The 20,294-nt window shown below is 49.5% G+C and overlaps 2 protein-coding genes across 8 annotated transcripts in view; one reads left to right on the top strand and one right to left on the bottom strand.

Moving 5' to 3' along the window:
* The window catches only part of NAA16 (N-alpha-acetyltransferase 16, NatA auxiliary subunit), a 109,417-nt gene that overhangs the window by 75,461 nt on the left and 13,662 nt on the right, over window positions 1-20,294 (bottom strand). The window contains exon 1 of one of the 5 annotated variants that reach the window (XR_010990847.1): window positions 11,042-11,388. The exons of 1 other annotated variant lie outside the window; for it this stretch is intronic. Coding sequence is in view for 3 of the 4 variants with exons in the window: in XM_068166509.1 (XP_068022610.1) it covers window positions 11,042-11,095 (54 nt within the window). In the remaining variant the exon portion in view is untranslated. Of the gene's footprint in view, window positions 1-11,041; window positions 11,389-20,294 lie in introns of those variants that run through there. 3 more of the 5 variants (XM_068166509.1, XM_068166507.1, XM_068166506.1) reach the window with 3 other exon arrangements.
* MTRF1 (mitochondrial translation release factor 1) overlaps window positions 11,016-20,294 on the top strand; it is a 33,050-nt gene continuing 23,771 nt past the window's right edge. For 2 of the 3 annotated variants that reach the window (XM_068166512.1, XM_068166514.1), the window contains exon 1: window positions 17,096-17,160. The gene's annotated coding sequence lies outside the window, so the exon portion shown is untranslated. Of the gene's footprint in view, window positions 11,097-17,095; window positions 17,161-20,294 lie in introns of those variants that run through there. The other variant, XM_068166513.1, reaches the window with a different exon arrangement.

Below are 20,294 nucleotides of genomic sequence, written 5' to 3'. Positions count from 1 at the left end.
AGGTACAATCTACAGAAGAATATTATCACAATGTCACTGTTCTTCACTGGCATTGAAGATTTGGATCTTCTGAAGTCTTCCTTGTTTTACTGCACATCTCTAAACCAAGGCCATCTGCATCTAACAGATAATCTAGGTTTCTTCACAGCAGCTGAGCAAATTAGTTATGCAAGAACCTTAGTAAAATTTCAGGCAGAACTCAGTATATGCTGTTCCTATGCTAGTAAATAATAATTACCACATTATTCAGCAGTCTGATAGCAAGGTCTCACACGATCTTGCTTGAGTGATATGCAATTAAGCTCCAAAATAGTTCAGCATCTGTGTTGGAAATGGTCCCTCTATCATGAAGTATTTGGATACTTGGCATTACTGATACAGGAAAGGAAAGCATTACGAGATCATCCAGGCTCAGAAAGACTACATACCTTTGCATGAGGTTTCCCCAAACAACAATCCTCCCTCCCCACTGATTTCAGGTCATTTGAGAGAACACAAAAGAGTATCAGCTGGAAGCAGCTTCAGCTCACACAGGCTAAGGAAGTTGTTCATTACTGCCTTCCCACTCTCATAGCATCTTACATTTCTAGTCCCAGGACAGTATCACAGAATCACCAAGGTTGGAAGAGACCTCAAAGATCATCAAGTCCAACCTGTCACCACAGACCTCATGACTAAACCATGGCACCAAGTGCCACGTCCAATCCCCTCTTGAACCCCTCCAGGGACAGTGACTCTACCACCTCCCTGGGCAGCACATTCCAATGTCAAACATCTCTCTCAGTGAAGAACTTTCTCCTCACCTTGAGTCTAAACTTCCCCTGGCACAGCTTGACACTGTTTCTCCCAAACCCTACTGGTATTTTGCATGTGCAGCCACCAGCCCTCCTCTCCACTAATAAGAGTGGTTAACCTCACCAGTCAAAATGAAATGTTGAGGAAGACAGCCCAGCCCCAGCCTTGCTTGCTTCAGTTCTCAAAATGGAGAGGCCACACAGTTCTTCCCCAGGCCTGGGGATATGGCAATGAACAACCAGGCTAAATCAGACCACAATGACAACTCAAAAGTACAAATTGTCACAGAAACACCTAAGCTTTCACTGTCATGATTCTCTGAACCCAAAAATATGCTTTCCTTCAATGAGCTTTTCCCAGTTAAATTCAAACCTACAGAATACACAAAACATATCAAGAACAAATAATCTTGAGTACCATTACATGACATACACAGTAGAACCTGGTGGTCAAGGTCCAGGCAGCATAGGTTTATGACAATGAGGTCTTGCCTGACTAACCTGATGCCCTTCTATCACAAGGTGGCCTGCTTAGTGGATGAGGGAAAGGCCAGAGATGTAATTTACTTGGACTTCTGTAAAACTTTTGACACTGTTTCTTACACTGTCCTGGAGAAACCAGATGCTCATAGCTTGGACAAGCACACCCTACAATGGATATAAAAGTGGCAGGATGGTTAAGCCCAAAGAAATGTGACAGAGTTAAATTCAGTCAGCAGCCAGTCAGTAGACGTGTTCCTCAGGGTTCATGTGGTGGTAGGGCCAAACAGGCCCAAGAAACCCAGAACAAGTCCTGGCATGTCCAGGCTTGATCCCCCTTCTCCCCTGAATGGGAAAAAGACAAAGAACCTAAGCATCAGAAAGTCTGGTCAACACACACACACACTGCCCATGCTTCACCTAGACTAAGTTTATGTCTTCACATAATATGGTCACAGCTTGCCAAAATCCCACTGCACTGGTTGCCAATTGGCAAAATTGATCCTGGGGTAAATGATAAAAGCAATAAAAAGCAAAGCCAAATTGTAAGCAAGGTGCCTTGCCTTAGATCTGGGAAGGCAAACCACCAGCCTTGTAACTCAAACTTTGCTGTGCTTCAGTTTAGCTGGTGTCATAGGGCTGGGGGAAAGGCCAGGCCAGCCTCAAACGGTCACAGCTGGAAAGATGCAAGCCCCTTTGCATAAGCTGCACTGAAACCATAGTCAGCCCAGGAGCAGACAGGAGGTCTTGCTGTCCAGAAAGGACAAAGCCTGGGTGAGCCAAGACCCCAAGAACCGTCCCCCTGCAGCGGTGTGACTTCCAGCCTAAGCACCTGCTTCTCAAATGCACATCTCGCAGCAAAGCACCAAGAGAAACAGGCTATTGTCCAAGAGCCTGAAAACCCCAGCCAGTCTGGGAACCCTGGGAAGCTTCAAGAGCCACCTGCTGTCATGCAGCCAGGCCCTGGGGACAGTGAGACAACCCTGTCAGCCACCAGCACCCCAGAGTGCCACAGTAGCTCTTTACTGGCTAACATACAGCAGCAGCACCCCTTTATGTGGGTGGAATTCCCATTGCTCTGTGTAACCTATACTACATTGCAGCCCCAGAGAGAATTCCAAAGAAGTAGTATTTTGAGTAATTGGTTATCCCTGTAAAGCCTCTTGGTATAAAGTTCTGTCTTAATCTTGCTGTTTTGGCAAGGTCCCTGCGCAGTCTCCTCCCAGTGGAGAGGAGGCAGATTCTCTTTCCCAGTTATATTTTCCCAGTTCACTTAATGGTGTTTAAAATGTTACTCGTGCCTATATACTGTACACATCCATTGTAACTACACCACAGCTGTACACCATACCTATCACTACATTTCTGGGCATTTTTTCATATTAATACATAATTTTATTAATATCACATTAGCCTTTTATTAATAGATCATGGCTCATATTCATAACAGCTCAGTACTAGAGCTTGTTCTGTCTGATACCTTTATCAATGATCTGGATAAGGGGATTGAGTGCACCCTCAGTGATTTTGCAGATGACACCAAGCTAAGCAGGAATGTTGATCTGCTTGAAGGTAGAGAAACTTTACACAGGGATTTGGACAGGCTGGATCAATGCATTAAGGCCAGTGGTGTAAGATTCAACAAGGTCAAGGGCTTGATCCTGCACTTTGGTCATGACAATCCCCACACAATGCTACAGGCAAAGAGAAGAGTCCCTGGAAAGCAGCCCAGCAGGAAAGGACCTGGGGGTATTGCCACATCTGAGGTGAAATTACAATTTGCCTAGTAAGAACTCAAAGACAGTGCTCTGTAAGCTAGTGGAATGGCATCTGTGAACAGTTCAGGAGAGGAAGCTTCTGGTACCAGCACTGTTCTGTGATACTTGGTACACAGACACATAAATCTTCAAGCTTTTAAAAAAGTTGCCCTTTCATTTAAGTATCTTAGAGCAAGGCTGGAGAGGTGGGCACAAGCCAACCTCATGAGGTTCAATAAGACCAAGGGCAGGGTCCTGCATCTGGGTGGAGGCAATCCCAGGCACAAATCCAGGCTGGGCAGTGACTGGCTGGAAAGCAGCCCTGAGGAGAGAGACTTGGGGGTGCTGGTGGACAAAAAGCTCAACAGGAGCTCTCAGTGTGCACTTGCAGCCCCCAAAGCCAATCAGATCCTGGGCTGCATCAGGAGAAGTGTGGCCAGCAGGTCAAGGGAGGTGATCCTCCCCCTCTACTCAGCCCTGGTGAGACCCCACCTGGAGTACTGTGTCCAGTTCTGGAGCCCCTATTCCAAGAAGGATCTGGAGGTGCTGGAACGTGTCCAGAGAAGGGCCACGAGGATGAGCAGAGGGCTGGAGCACCTCTCCTGTGAGGACAGACTGAAGGAGTTGGGGCTGTTCAGTCTGGAGAAGAGAAGGCTCCCAGGTGACCTCATTGTGGCCTTCCAGTATCTGAAGGGGGCCTACAGGAAGGCTGGGGAAGGACTTCTCAGGATGTCAGGCAGTGACAGGACTAGGGGGAATGGAATGAAGCTGGAGGTGGGGAGATTCAGGCTGGAGGTGAGGAGGAAGTTCTTCCCCATGAGAGTGGTGAAGCCCTGGAATGGGTTGTCCAGGGAGGTAGTTGAGGCCCTGTCCCTGGAGGTGTTTAAGCCCAGGCTGGCTGAGGCTGTGGCCAGCCTAATGTAGTGTGGGGTGTCCCTGCCCATGGCAGCGGGGTTGGAACTAGATGATCCTTGTGGTCCCTTCCAACCCTGACTGATACTAAGATAAGTTCAAGGCAACTACCAAGGGAAGACTTGAACTTCATGTCAGTCTTCCATAAAGGATTTCAGTGATTCTGGCTCAGGCCCACCTGGTACAAGCCACAACAGGTAAGATACAAGTGTTAGGTGCATAAGGAGAGGCTTATGAGTAAGCCAATCAGTATTACTTTCTCAGCTTCCACTTATCTGTGTCTCCCCAATCCTCCAAGACAAAGGGTGCTACCTTCACACACACAGAAAGTAAAGGCCTTTTCCCCCCACAAAGTGCCTACAATTTGTAACAGCTGCTCCATCTTGCAGCAAATGGTTCCACAGAATAACTACCATTTTCTTAAGAACTTTATTTGGAGCCTGCTACTTTACAACCACCATCCCTACCACAGTTAAAACTAGCATGACAGCTGGAAAATAGGTAAGTCACCGCTTCATCATTTCAGAGTCTTCTGTTACAGTGAGGTCTCTTTCAACCTTGGTGATTCTGCATGTGTGAGTGATTCTTTCTCCTTCAAGAAGGTAATTTCATACTTGCATTCATCATCTGAGTAGACTCAGAGGAAGAGAGAAGAGGGGCTCAGGGAAAGCAGCAGCACAGAGACTTGTAGTGTACTTGGCATAATGTATTTCTTTACTCAGGATTCACCAGCTTTTGACTACTGTACAGAGAAATGGTTTGAACAGAACTTCAAAACCACCTCAAAGTCTCAAGTCTTAGGAGCAATCCAGCTTATAGATTGTGCTAGGTCTACACTAAACCAGGATTTCCAAGCCTAAAATTAATATGTAAACAAGTTTACTTGCCAAGGTTCAACTTAATCCAGAATATTCTGCATGTTTTCAGGTGGCCTTCTTGTGCCATGAGTCATTGAGCACAACTTAACTCTTCTTGCAGTTCATTGCTTGCTCTGTTAAATATAATCAGAGGCAATGAAGAAAAAAACCCAGAAAAATACCAGTGAGACTTAACTCTAAAGTTTTTATTCATATGGGAACTTTTAAGTCCTGAGTAAATAAACAACCATCACGACTCCATGGAATCCTGCTTTATGAGCCCTTCGCTATGACATTCACAAATCCCTTGGGGGGGAAAAAAAAAGGCAACAAGTGTATTTGCTTGGTGAAATCAGACTCCTTCAAATCACTGACAAATGTAGGCCACACCTCGAGTACTGTGTCCAGTTCTGGGCCCCTCAGTTCAGGAAGGAGATTGACTTGCTGGAACGTGTCCAGAGAAGGGCAATGAAGTTGGTGAGGGGCTTGAAACACAAGCCCTATGAGGAGAGACTGAGGGAGCTGGGGTTGCTTAGCCTAGAGAGGAGAAGACTCAGGGGTGACCTTATTGCTCTCTGCAACTACCTGAAGGGGGGTTGTAAACAGGCAGAGGTTGGTCTCTTCTCCCAGGCAGCCAGCACCAGAACAAGAGGACACAGTCTCAGGCTGCGCCAGAGGAAGTTCAGGCTGGAGGTCAGGAGGAAGTTCTACACAGAGAGAGTGATTGCCCATTGGAATGGGCTGCCTGGGGAGGAGGGGGAATCGCCATCACTGGAGGTGTTCAGGAGGAGACTTGACAGGGTGCTTCGTTGCATGATTTAGTTGATTAGGTGGTGTTGGATGATAGGTTGGACGTGATGATCTTGAAGGTCTCTTCCAACCTGGCTTATTCTATTCTAAATGTGAAGCATGATATTCCCTTACTGACTCTTACATTCTATTACCTAGACTCCAGAATTCTGTCATTTTTAGTAGTCTGCAGGTGGTCAGCCACCCTCACCATCTCTTCTGAAAATTGGCATCAAGGGAACTCCTCCTATGCTGGGCCTCCTTAGCAGCACAAGTCATAACCACACCACAAATTAATCTCAATTACAGCCCATTTTCACTGCCAGTCCCATATTCCTGTCTTTAAAGAGAGGGATCTTCAACAGAGGCTCCAAATGTCCACTACTCCAGCAGTGGATTACAACAGCTACCTTCACTATGTTACTCATTTCATTTGGGAAGCCTAACACAGTATCATACCTTTCCAATTGAGTTTAATAGTTTGGTAGCTCTCTCATATTATTACTAGAAAACCAACTATTTGCATACTTACAATCCATTACTTATTCATTAGTTAAAATGGAAAACACTTAGAATTTTATGAATATGAATTAATTTCATTAACCCCTACAAACACTTGCATATTTCTTTTATCAAGGAAAAAGCCTCTTAAGATTATACTCTGTGTGTGTGTATATATATATATATCAGAGAACAAGGACACTACATAACAGCTCCTCAGAGATGGACCACTACAGATAATTTCTAAGACACCTTCATCCAAAACCATGGAAGATACATGCCTTGAAGAACCATGCAACAGCAATTCACCACTACAAAGGGATAGACTTGTATACTTGTGCATTAAATTATGGAACTCCAAGAAGAATAAATCATAGTATCAGTCAGGGTTGGAAGGGACCACAAGGATCATCTAGTTCCAACCCCCCTGCCATGGCCAGGAACACCCCACACTACATCAGGCTGGCCACAGCCTCATCCAGCCTGAGCTTAAACACCTCCAGGCATGGGGCCTCGACCACCTCCCTGGAGAACCCATTCCAGGGCTTCACCACTCTCATGGGGAAGAACTTCCTCCTCACATCCAGCCTGAATCTCCCCACTTCCAGCTTCATTCCATTCCCCCAAGTCCTATCACTACCTGAGATGTCCTTCCCCAGCCTTCTTGGAGGCCCCCTTCAGATACTGGAAGGCCACAATGAGGTCACCTGGGAGCCTTCTCTTCTCCAGACTGAACAGCCCCAACTCCTTCAGTCTGTCCTCATAGGAGAGGTGCTCCAGCCCTCTGATCATTCTCCTGGCCCTCCTCTGGACACCTTCCAGCACCTCCAGATCCCTCTTGGAATAGGGGCTCCAGAACTGGACACAGTCCTCCAGGTGGGGTCTCCCCAGAGCTGAGTAGAGGGGGAGAATCACCTCCCTTGACCTGCTGGCCACACTTCTCCTGATGCAGCCCAGGATCTGAGTGGCTTTGCAGGCTGCAAGTGCACACTGAGAGCTCCTGGTGAGCTTCTCCTCCACCAGCACCCCCAAGTCTCTCTCCTCAGGGCTGCTTTCCAGCCAGTCCTTGCCCAGCCTGCATTTGTGCCTGGGATTGCCTTGACCCAGATGCAGGACCCTGCCCTTGCTCTTATTGAACCTCCTGAGGTTGGCTTGTGCCCACCTCTCCAGCCTGTCCAGGTCCCTCTGGATGGCCTCCCTTCCCTCCAGCGTGTCTGCTGCACCACACAGCTTGGTGTCATCAGCAAACTTGCTGAGGGTGCACTCAATGCCACTGTCCATGTCACCCACAAAGATGTTGACCAAGCCTGGTCCCAGGACTGATCCCTGAGGGACTCTGCTTGTCACTGGCCTCCACTGAACTGGTCTCACTAAGAGTAATGCCTTGTCTGAAGAGGTACTAGGACTCCCTCATAGCAGGATGAAATAGTCACAGGATCATAGTTCCTCAAATGAAACATGCTATTAAAGCAAACCTCATTTTATTCAACAACAGTATATGGAACTCACTGAGAAATCAAATTATTATTTACATGCATGATACTATCCATAGTTATATTAGGAATGGAATAAAGAGCAGACAACACTATATGATACTGGACAGACCCCAGTAATTACTGCAAGACATTAAACACAGTATAATTTCACACAGCATCACCAAGGTTGGAAGAGACCTCAAAGATCGAGTCCAACCTGTCACCACAGACCTCATGACTAGACCATGGCACCAAGTGCCACGTCCAATCCCCTCTTGAACACCTCCAGGGATGGTGACTCCACCACCTCCCTGGGCAGCACATTCCAATGATAAATCACTCTTTTCTTTTCTACGTTTCTTAAGGACAGAAACAATTTAGCAAGTAAGCCACAAAAGTATAACAATCCCATCACTTCCCTCTAAAACACACAGAAGGACTACATCCATGCCCTGTCCAGACAGACAATTTGACTCTATAAAGTGAGAACTCAAACACTTTTAAGATGAGGCAGTTTATAATTTGGGTTCTTGAGGGAAAGAAGAACAAACAAACAATCAAAGCTGTTTAAAATGAACAGCAGCCTGAAGGCAAGCTTGCAACTGTTAAATACACAGAGAAAAAGATCTGCCTAGGTTTACTAGAAGCAGACATCAAATGCACATAACCAAGCTTCAGTGTTAACAAGAAGCATATTTAAGTGACCACGTGTATGTGTTATTTTAGATTGCATCTGCCCCATTCACTTAAAAGTCACATGACTGAAGACTGATTTTAAATGGCAAGAAACACACCAGCATTCCTGTATTCTCCTTTACAGAGGTCTTTCCTTTCATAAAGGGAGAGCCAAAGCTTTCAAACACTTCCTCCATGCCTTCTGTGAGACTTCAGTAAAAGAGGCTGAAGCTGCTTAGCCCCTGTAGAAGTAAGGCTTAAATAAAATAGGTGTAGAAGTCAGGACAGTGAGGGGAAAAAACAGAGCTCCAGCACCGCCTTACAGTAGCACTGAGTAACCAGAACCTGTGGGGCAATCCACATTAGTTCCCTAATAACATCACAGCTGGTTTTAAGTCAGCTTGTTCAAGAACTGCCAAACACACAGGCACAAAAATTGATGTGGCTTAACGGCTTCTTGATCAGACTTTACAGCTTACACTGCAGCTCATGAGGTTACACTACTTGGGGCAGTTCTTTAAGTTCAGTTTGCTCTGATGCAGGCATCTTGTTCTGACTGTTGATGAAGTCTCACACATTACATTCACACAAAGTCACTGCCTTCTGAGCAATTCTCATCACCACCAGGTGAGTTTGCCCCTTTCATAGCTGCAAATACCCCACAGAGTGTTTGTAAAAATACTTGGTCTTACTATAGGAGTAGCTCCCTCACATCTGTTCCAAGTGATTAAACCACTACATGCTTGTAAAGTCCTACTGTACAGCCTCCTACATAATCCCCTTGCCAATTTTTAAAATGCCCATAGTGTCCCTAGTAATTTCAAGCATTCTGGCAGTGCTAAGGCAGGCAAAGGCCACTTCAGTCAAAGCCCCTTCAACACTACCCTCCACGCTACTACACTAAAATACTCTGTAACATGTCAGGCAAGCAAAGGGTTTGTACTATTTAGACGTTAGCATTCCAGAATGAGGGCACCATGAAGTCAGAGCTAAATACAAGGAGTAATAATAAGTTTCAATAAGTATCAACACATGAAGTGAGGAGCCAAGCAGCAAGTTTGTGATTACCACTTCAGGAAGTGTGATTAGCCACTACACAGCACCGATTTGGCTCAGAAAGCAAGTAACTTTCTGTATCAGTTTCCATTTTATGCATCCCTTTTCTTCCCCCTACCTAACCATTTATGTTTTATCCACTACCTAAAAAAAAACCTGTCTAAAACATGATCTCCAGACAAGCTCCTCAGTATTTCAGCTGGAAAAAAAAAACCTTCAGAAGTGCTACTGTGAACTTGTTTGCTACTAGTAAGAATAATCACTTAACTGTTCTAATATTAGTACTTTATTTTTAGCAGAGGGAAAAGAGGAGTGCTAGAATGACTTACTGAGAGGCATACCATAAGCATGTAGTAAGCAACAAATCACCATTAAGAACCAACACGTCTTTTGAAATCCACACACTACCCAAAAGCAGGTGAAAAACAGCTTTGAAGCACCTGCTGGAAAGCACCACCTCTGTAAAAGCACACAGGCTTACACATGCTGTTTGTTTTGAGCTCAGCTTCCTGAAGCCAAAACGCTCACCTCTCAAACACTTTTTTTGTGTTCAACTAGCCAAAAAACATTTCCACTATAACCAAAGAAATCCACGTCAGTCAACAGATTACCCCCGGTGCTGCACAGACCTCCTCTGCCTGCAGAGTTAGCAAACCGGCACAAAATGCCTCGACTTCGCTGAGGTAAGAACTTCTTCCCATAAATAATCCACACTATAAAGTCTACTGTGTTTGAATATAAACTGAGTAAGCTCTTCCTTTAACGTCACCCCACAAATACTACATGCCCGTTGCATCACTGTCTCAAAAAGCTGAAGCAGCACAAAACAAAACAGTCGTCGAAGTAGCCCAGCACATAAAAGTTGAAAGAACTCTTCCAAAGGACAGAGTCGAGACACTGGAATCCATCATACGTTTTCAGCTGTGCTTACGACTGCTAGGTGAACTAGCTTTAATCTAATGGCTGTGTCAGAACTGACGTTCTTGCAGAAGATCAAGTACCCATGGAGATCAACTTGGTAACGCCAAATCCCGGCTACGTTTGCGCCGTGCTTCGAGGTCTTCTTCCCGAGCGCGGTGACAGGGGTAGCAGGCTGCTGCAGAGAGCGGCACACCAGCCCCCGCAGCAGACCCTCAGCGTACGGCAGGCAGCAGGGGGGTGACAATCCCCCCCGCCACCAAGCCACCGTTCCCAGCCGTCCTCAGGACGGCTCAGAGCGCGGGCAATGGTCCGCCTCCGCCGGCAGGGCCGCCGCCCGCTTGCGGCGGGAGGGACCGAAAGGACGGAGCGGCGAAGGCGCGCTGCCGAGCCCCGCAGCCGGAGCTCGCCACAGAGTTAGCGTCGCAGGCGGCGAGGAAGGAGAACCGCGGCCAGCAGCGCAGCGGCGGACGGCTCGCAGTCTCTCTCTTTCCCGCCCTCGCCCGGCCGGGGGCGACACCAACCCTTCCCGGCCCCCCCTTCAACCAGAGAGGGGGCTCGCCCGGCCTGCTCGGCGGGCCCCAGACAAAGAAAGGAAACGGGAACGAACCGAGACGAGGAGGCGGCGGCAAAGGCAGATCGCCCCAGAGCGAGCGCGGCCACTACATCCTTTTTCACTCAGCCGGAGCTAACTCCGGTAGCGGGCGAAGTAACCTCATGTAGTAACCCCAGCCGGAGGGCATCGAGCGAGGCCGGTGTGCAAGAGAAAACACGAAGGAAGAACGGCGGCAGAAAGAAGAAAGAAAAGAACGGGGCCGGTGGCTCACCAGGATCCGCTTGAAGAGGTTGCTCTCCTTGGGCGGCAGCGGCACGGACGGCATGGTGCGGGCGGCCCCAGGGCAGGCACGACTGGCGGGAGGAAGGGAGGGAGGCTGGCGGGGGTGGGGGCGGCCCGGGAAAGGCGGCCGGGCTGCTGTCGGTATAACGGAAGGGAAAAGGGGATACGGAGGAAAGGAAAACCCCAAACTCGACGGGGCTAGTGGCGGCGCGACTGCTGCCCGAACGGCGGCGGCGACTCTTTAACTCATTGGCCTGCACCGCCCTCCCCGCCGGCTCCCCTCAGCCGCTGCGCGAGAGCGCGGCCCCTCTGCGCAGCTGCCGGGGAGGCCTCGCCGCCCGGCTGACGCTGCAAAATGGCAGCCGGGGTCCCCTCCGCGCAGGCGCACTGCTGCCGGGTGCTCCCTTCTCCCCCCCCCCCCCCCTTTCTATTCCCCGTTGCTTCTTCCTCAGACGGGCCTTCTCTCTGCGTTGAGCCGGGGTGCAAGGGGGTTTTCCGCGGCTGTCTCCTTCATCCTCTCTACCCGCCCATCCTTTCTGCGGCCTGAGAGGAGGCTTCGATGCTTGTCGGTTGTATCCCGTCCCCTCTCGACAGCCCTGAGGGGAATTACCTGCCGCGAGCCAGGCTGGCGGTGGGCGGCCCTGAAGAAGGGAGCCCTCGGCAACGCCCCGAGGGGAGGAGGGGGCAGAGGACTCCCGTCTGTGGAGGTTGTTAACGGGTGACAGCTCTCTCGCCGAAGGTCCAAATCACGACTGTTTCCAAGGCGAGGGCTGTGGAAACGGGGTGCGGAGTGTGTGGCAGCGTTTGGCCTCTCCCGTGGCTGCGAGGGCAGAAAGTCTGCGTTGCTCGCTGTCCTGTTTTTCTCTCTGCTCCTAGTAACCTAGTTTTCGCGGCTGCCATTCCAGTCGGTACTTTGGAAGCACCGCCCGAAAGCCTGGGAAGGGGCGAAGTCTCTGTACACTGCAGAGCTGTGAGAGGCTGCCTGCCTGCGGTGCCCTGGCTGGTATTTAAGGAAACAATAGCAGACTTAGCAGTCAGACTTCAGCAAGGAGAGATCATAGTATCATAGTATCAGTCAGGGTTGGAAGGGACCACAAGGATCATCTAGTTCCAACCCCCCTGCCATGGGCAGGGACACCCCACACTACATCAGGCTGGCCACAGCCTCATCCAGCCTGCTCTTAAACACTTCCAGGCATGGGGCCTCGACCACCTTCCTGGACAACCCATTCCAGGGCTTCACCACTCTCATGGTGAAGAACTTCCTCCTCACCTCCAGCCTGAATCTCCCCACCTCCAGCTTCATTCCATTCCCCCTAGTCCTATCACTCCCTGAGATCCTGAGAAGTCCCTCCCCAGCCTTCCTGCAGGCCCCCTTCAGATACTGGAAGGCCACAATGAGGTCACCTCGGAGCCTTCTCTTCTGCAGACTGAACAGCCCCAACTCCTTCAGTCTGTCCTCACAGGAGAGGTGCTCCAGCCCTCTGATCATCCTCGTGGCCCTTCTCTGGACACCTTCCAGCACCTCCACATCCCTCTTGGAATAGGGGCACCAGAACTGGAGGCTGTACTCCAGGTGGGGTCTCCCCAGAGCTAAGCAGAGGGGGAGGATCACCTCCCTTGACCTGCTGGCCACACTTCTCTTGATGCAGCCCAGGCTTGCGGGCTGCAAGTGCACACTGAGAGCTCCTGTTGAGCTTTTTGTCCACCAGCACCCCCAAGTCTCTCTCCTCAGGGCTGCTTTCCAGCCAGTCACTGCCCAGCCTGGATTTGTGCCTGGGATTGCCTCCACCCAGATGCAGGACCCTGCCCTTGCTCTTATTGAACCTCATGAGGTTGGCTTCTGCCCACCTCTCCAGCCTGTCCAGGTCCCTCTGGATGGCCTCCCTTCCCTCCAGCCTGTCTGCTGCACCACACAGCTTGGTGTCATCAGCAAACTTGCTGAGGGTGCACTCAATGCCACTGTCCATGGCACCCACAAAGATGTTGACCAAGCCTGGTGCCATCAGGACTGATCCCTGAGGGACTCTTGCTTGTCCCTGGCCTCCCCTGGGACATGGAGCCATTGACAGCCACTCTTTGGGTGCGGTCATCAAGCCAGTTCCTTATCCATCTAGTGGTCCACCCATCAAACCCATGTGTCACCAGTTTGGAGACCAGGATGTGGTGTGGGACAGTGTGGAAGGCTTTGCTCAGGTCCAGGTAAATGACATCAGTTGCTCGCCCCTCATCTATTAATTTTGTCACCTGTTGTCTGTTGCATTAATGTGTTTTTCAGCAGTTGGTTATGTAAAGGCTCCCAGCATTATCGTGCACACTCGGAACTGTAAGCATTTATTCATGGCTTGGCTCCTTTGACAAAGAAGATTTTAAAGTCTTTTGAACCTTTGTCATTTTTGGGTCTTGTTATTCCCAGGAAATCGTTCTTAAAGGTCAAGGGAGGTGATCCTCCCCCTCTACTCAGCCCTGGTGAGATCCCACCTGGAATACTCTGTCCAGTTCTGGAGTCCCTATTCCAAGAGGGATGTGGAGGTGCTGGAAGGTGTCCAGAGAAGGGCCACGAGGATGATCAGAGGGCTGGAGCACCTCTCCTATGAGGACAGACTGAAGGAGTTGGGGCTGTTCAGTCTGCAGAAGAGAAGGCTCCCAGGTGACCTAATTGTGGCCTTCCAGTATCTGAAGGGGGCCTACAGGAAGGCTGGGGAGGGACTTCTCAGGATCTCAGGTATTGATAGGACTAGGGGGAATGGAATGAAGCTGGAGGTGGGGAGATTCAGGCTGGATGTGAGGAGGAAGTTCTTCCCCATGGGAGTGGTGAAGGCCTGGAATGGGTTGTCCAGGGAGGTGGTTGAGGCCCCATCCCTGGAGGTGTTTAAGCCCAGGCTGGCTGAGGCTCTGGCCAGCCTGATGTAGTGTGGGGTGTCCCTGCCCATGGCAGGGGGGTTGGAACTAGATGATCCTTGTGGTCCCTTCCAACCGTGAACGATACTATGATACTAAAAATCCCCCACAATGTTACTGAAGTCTTTTTAATAGGCAAATATAATTAGGCAGTTGTATAATGTGCTTAATATTACCTATTAAAATGTGCACATACATACTGTGTCTTACAACACACCTTATGAGGAAGCTGCAACCTATTAGCATAATGATAATCTGAACAAATTAGAATTAACCAGGTTGGAAGAGACCTTCAAGATCATCGTGTCCAACCTATTATCCAACACTATCTAATCAACTAAACCATGGCACCAAGCATCCTATCAAGTCTCCTCCTAAACACCTCCAATGATGGCAACTTCACCACCTCCCCAGGCAGCACATTCCAATGGGCAATCACTCTCTCTGTGTAGAATTTCTTCCTAACATCCAGTCTGAACCTCCCCTGGTGCAGCCTGAGACTGTGTCCTCTTGTTCTAGTGCTGGTTGCCTGGGAGAAGAGACCAAGCCCCCACCTCCCTTCAACCTCTCTTCAGAGAGTTGTAGACAGCAAGAAGGTCTCCCCTGAGCCTCCTCCTCTCCAGGCTAAGCAACCCCAGCTCCCTCAGCCTCTCCTCACAGGGACTGTGCTCCAAACCCCTCCCCAGCTTTGTTGCCCTTCTCTGGACTCGTTCCAGCAAGTCAACCTCCTTCCTAAACTGAGGGGCCCAGAATTGGATACAGGACTCGAGGTGTGGCCTAACCAGTGCAGTGTACAGGGGCACAATGACCTCCCTGCTCCTGCTGGCCACACTCTTCCTGATGCAGGCCAGGATGCTATTGGCCCTGGTTGTGCTTATTCATGTTTTGTAACAGGCATTTAGAATAGGAATAGGAATAGGATAGAATTAATCAGGCTGGAAGAGACCTTTGAGCTCATCAAGTCCAACCTATCATCCAACACTAATCAACTAAACCATGGCACCAAGCACCCCATCCACTCTCTTCCTAAACACCTCCAGTAGCAGTAGTTTAGTAGCATAGCTATTAATTAATTGTTAAAATACAATTGGACAGTGAGCTTTGACATGAAGTGGAACTGCTTCATGCAGACTTCTCTGAAATTAATCTGTTAATTACGAGGCTTGAAACTTTTTTCAGCCCATGTTTTGGGAGAAGACAAGGAAAAGTGTAACTCATGAGATTGATGAACAGAAAAATCTCATTAACAGAATAACAGAGTTGATAAGAATTTTCCTCTTGTTAGCTGAAATGCTGGACAGCCACCTGAATATGAGCCAGCAGTGTGCCCAGGTGGCCAAGAGGGCCAATGGCATCCTGGCCTGCATTAGGAATAGTGTAACCAGCAGGAGCAGGGAGGTCATTGTGCCCCTGGACTCTGCACTGGTTAGGCCACACCTTGAGTCCTGTGTCTAGTTCTGGGCCCCTCAGTTTAAGAAGGACATCAAAACACTTGAACGTGTCCAGAGAAGGGCAACAAAGCTGGGGAGAGGCCTTGAGCACAGCCCTGTGAGGAGAGGCTGAGGGGGCTGGGATTGTTTAGCCTGGAGAAGAGGAGGCTCAGGGGTGACCTCATTGCCCTCTACAACTACCTGAGAGGTGGTTGTAGCCAGGAAGGGGTTGGTCTCTTCTCCCAGGCAACCAGCAGCAGAACAAGGGGACGCAGTCTCAAGCTGCGCCAGGGGAGGTTTAGACTCGAGGTGAGGAGGAAGTTGTTCACCAAGCGAGTCATTCGGCATTGGAATGTGCTGCCTGGAGAGGTGGTTGAGTCACCATCCCTGGAGGCGTTCAAGAGGAGATTGGATGTGGCACTTGGTGCCATGGTCTAGTCATGGGGTCTGTGTTGATAGGTTGGACTCGATGATCCTCAAGGTCCTTTCCAACCTGAGTTATACTGTGATACTGTGATAATGCAGGGAGGGGGAGAGGGGTTGGCAGACAGCCTTTGCATAGATAAGGAATAACAGGATTTTTCAGTGATTGACTTCCGTTAGTCTTGGACAAGATGATCTTTTGTGTAAGATAAGGGACACCTGGATGCTATGTATACTTCTGCTATTTTTAGATAGATAACCTTTGTATAGATAGGAAGCATCTGGACTTTCCTGTGAAATATTAACATACCTCTGTCATTATAGACAGATAACTAGAATCCTAGAGTCCTAGAATGCCTTAGGTTGGAAGGGACCTTGGAGATCATCTGCTCCAACCTCCCATGCTCTGTTTTGCAATAGCCAACACTCTGCACAGCAGCCAGCAGAGCTGCAGTAGCTTAGCATTCACTTTGTGCCTGCCCAAAGCTCTCTGAAGGCACACAGGTCTCTTGAAATTATTCTACCTGTGTCAGGCGGCAGAATAGAAGCATAATACAAGATACTTAACGAGTCTCTTGTGTGTCTTTCTCTAAGTCAAGACGTAACTCAACAGCTTAGAGTCTGGAAACAGCCGTGATTGTTCCCAGCACAGTATCACAGTATAACTTAGGTTGAAAAGGACCTCGAGGATCATCGAGTCCAACCTATCAACACAGACCCCATGACTAGACCATGGCACCAAGTGCCACGTCCAGTCTCCCCTTGAACGCCTCCAGGGTCGATGACTCCACCACCTCCCTGGGCAGCACATTCCAATGCCGAATGACTCGCTCGGTGAAGAACTTCCTCCTCACCTCGAGTCTAAACCTCCCCTGGCGCAGCTTGAGACTGTGTCCCCTTGTTCTGGTGCTGGTTGCCTGGGAGAAGAGACCAACCCCCTCCCGGCCACAACCACCCCTCAGGTAGTTGTAGAGGGCAATCGTTTCTCTTGCTGTCAAGTTTTGCCGAAGTTAAGAGTGTGTTACCGTGCAGCAGTGAGGAAGACACTGACAATTAAGACCGACTTTTAAGGTCACGTTCCCCATTTTCTATGTCGGGGCTTGCGGCTGCCTTTACGGACAGCACTGCACCAGCGATGCTCCAGACCCGTGGTGGGGGTAGCGCATCCGTCCCCTGCTCTGCGAGCTGACCGAGCAGCCCCGGGGCCGACGTGCCAGGGGAGCCTCTGCCGGAGCATGCCGGGAGTCGCCTTTCCAGCAGGCATGCTGGGACCGGGAGTTTTCCGCTCTACTTCCCGTCTGCTATGGCGTCCAGTTTTGAGCGAGGATCTTTCCGGAGGCGACGTACCTGGACGGTGGGTGCCAAAGCTCCTTGATGCGTGTTGGGGATAGAAGCTCCCTGCGCCCTTTACAGCTGCCCTTCGGTGCTGCACGACCTTGAGCCGCCCCTGCCTGCGCTGCAGCTCTGCTTTCTCTCTCCACTTGGAACCTGTGCGCGGGGGGAGGGCTGCCAGAGGACTTCGCGCGTAGCTTTCGGGGGGTTTCCTTGGGGTAGCCGCGGTGGGGGCAGAGATGTAGTAAAGGTGGTCTCAGAGGTATGGGGCAGAGATGCAGTAAAGTTTAGGAAGGAGGTTGACTTGCTGGAACGTGTCCAGAGAAGGGCAACAAAGCTGGGGAGGGATTTGGAGCACAGCCCTGTGAGTAGAGGCTGAGGGAGCTGGGGTTGCTTAGCCTGGAGAAGAGGAGACTCAGGGGTGACCTACTTGCTCTCTACAACTCCTTGAAGGGAGGTTGTAGCTAGGAGGGGCTTGGTCTCTTCTCCCAGGCAACCAGCACCAGAACAAGAGGACACAGTCTCAAGCTGTGCCAGGGGAACTTTAGGCTTGAGGGGAGGAGAAAGTTCTTCCCACAGAGAGTTGTTAGCCATTGGAATGTGCTGCCCAGGGAGGTGGAGTCACCATCCCTGGAGGTGTTCAAGAGGGGATTGGACGTGGCACTCGGTGACATGGTCTAGTCCTGAGGTCTGTGGTGACAGGTTGGACTTGATGATCTTTGAGGTCTTTTCCAAACTTGTTGATTCTATGATTCTGTTTCTGCACACATGTAATGTAGGAAGATATATGAAAAGGAAATAGTTTTTTTTTTCTTTAACATGGCAAAGTTATTTTGACATTTCTGACCTCTTTGAAGGTCTGAGTCAGTCCCATACTTGGGTTTTTTTTGGCATTTAAACCCAATAATTTTATTTCTGAGAGCTCAGACAGAAAAATACCATGAATCTGTTATTACTTGAGTATGTTCTTAACTACACTAGTAAAATAATTAGATGGTTATAATTAATATGGTCTATTAATTAAATATAATATAACATTGGTATTTTACTCATCACTTACTTATGGTTAGCACTTGACCAAACAAAACAGGCTCTGGCCAGCCTGACCTAGTGTGGGGTGTCCCTGCCCGTGGCAGGGAGTTTGGAACTAGATGATCCTTGTGGTCCCTTCCAACCCTGACTGCATCAGGAGAAGTGTGGCCAGCAGGTCAAGGGAGGTGATTCTCCCCCTCTACTCAGCTCTGGGGAGACCCCACCTGGAGTACTGTGTCCAGTTCTGGAGCCCCTATTACAAGAGGGATCTGGAGGTGCTGGAAGTTGTCCAGAGAAGGGCCACAAGGATGATCAGAGGGCTGGAGCAGCTCTCCTATGAGGACAGACTGAAGGAGTTGGGGCTGTTCAGTGTGGAGAAGAGAAGGCTCCCAGGTGACCTCATTGTGGCCTTCTAGTATCTGAAGGGGGCCTACAGGAAGGCTGGGGAGGGACTTCTCAGGCTATCAGGTAGTGATAGGACTAGGGGGAATGGAATGAAGCTGGAGGTGGGGAGATTCAGGCTGGAGGTGAGGAGGAAGTTCTTCCCCATGAGAGTGGTGAAGCCCTGGAATGTGTTGTCCAGGGAGGTGGTTGAGGCCCCATGCCTGGAGGTGTTTAAGAGCAGGCTGGATGAGGCTGTGGCCAGCCTGATCTAGTGTGGGGTGTCCCTGGCCATGGCAGGGGGGTTGGAACTAGCTGATCCTTGTGGTCCCTTCCAACCCTGAATGATACTATGATACTATGATCCTATGACACTATGAAAATGGACTGTGCTGATCTGGAGCAATTTCAGCTTCATCAGCAGAACTGGGAATTTTGGAACTGAGTCTACACATGCCCCATAGCAAGTAAGTTCAGGCTGTAGAATCATAGAATCAGTAAGGTTGGAAAACACCTCAAAGATCATCAAGTCCAACCTGTCACCCAACACCTCATGACTACTAAAGCATGGCACCAAGTGCCACATCCAATCCTCTCTTGAACACCTCCAGGGATGCTGACTCCACCACCTCCCTGGGCAGCACATTCCAATGGCTAACAACTCTCTCAGTGAAGAACTTTCTGCTCACTTTGAGCCTAATCTTCCCCTGGTGAGTTAGATTTGTGTCCTTTACTGTGTCTTTGGTAAAGGGAACATGATCCATCTGCTGCAGCTGGTTTTAGTCCCTAGAGCAATCTATGAAGGACATCCTTGGCTTTCTGTGAATTAAAGCAGTCCTGAAGTTACCATGGTGGGTTCAATAGACCCTGCTAGCTGAAGAATCAGGGGAAGGTGTGGAAGTAGAATATTTTTCCCTCCTTCTGTAGGCAGTAGAACAGCCAGCAAGGCAAGCAAGATGGGTTTACTGCATTTTGCTCTTTCTTCTGTGTGGACAAGTGTGTGAAAAAATAGGTTAGGATAGCAGGTGAATGAAGTAGTTAGAATGTTACACTAATTTGTTGATAAAATGCTTGAAGATGTACAGAAGCTCTTGTCAGTGATGAGTCAGAAATTGTATTAGAAAACTGAAGTGCATGTCTCAAGGAAGTGCTGTTGCAAAAATGTCATGCTCTCATCTTCTCTGAAGCTGCTTTTTTTTGGTGGTAGAAATCAGTAGACTGATAGGATTGTAGCACTGGCACAAATATTAAGGAGTGCTCCTTTAATTGTTAAATCTCTTCTGTGTGAGTAGTCCTAGTGGTGTGCCCCAAGGATCAGTGCTGGGCCCTGTGCTCTTTAACATCTTTATTGGTGATCTGGATGAGGCCATTGAGTCCATCATCAGTAAATTTGCTGACGACACCAAGCTGGGTGCAGGAGTTGATCTGCTGGAGGGTAGAGAGGCTCTGCAGAGGGATCTCGACAGGCTGGACAGATGGGCAGAATCCAAGGGCATGAGACTGAACACATCCAAGTGCCAGGTTCTGCACATTGGCCACAGCAACCCCAGGCAGTGCTACAGGCTGGGGTCAGAGTGGCTGGAGAGCAGCCAGGTAGAGAGGGACCTGGGGGTGCTGGTTGATGGTAGGCTGAACATGAGCCTGCAGTGTGCCCAGGCAGCCAAGAGGGCCAATGGCATCCTGGCCTGCAGCAGGAAGAGTGTGGCCAGCAGGAGCAGGGAGGTCATTCTGCCCCTGTACACT

This window comes from Melanerpes formicivorus, unplaced genomic scaffold, assembly GCF_026170545.1.
Source record: "Melanerpes formicivorus ecotype bairdi unplaced genomic scaffold, bMelFor1.0.p_v2 SCAF_101, whole genome shotgun sequence".
Lineage (NCBI taxonomy): Eukaryota > Metazoa > Chordata > Aves > Piciformes > Picidae > Melanerpes > Melanerpes formicivorus.
This window is presented reverse-complemented; position numbering and strand designations above follow the sequence as displayed.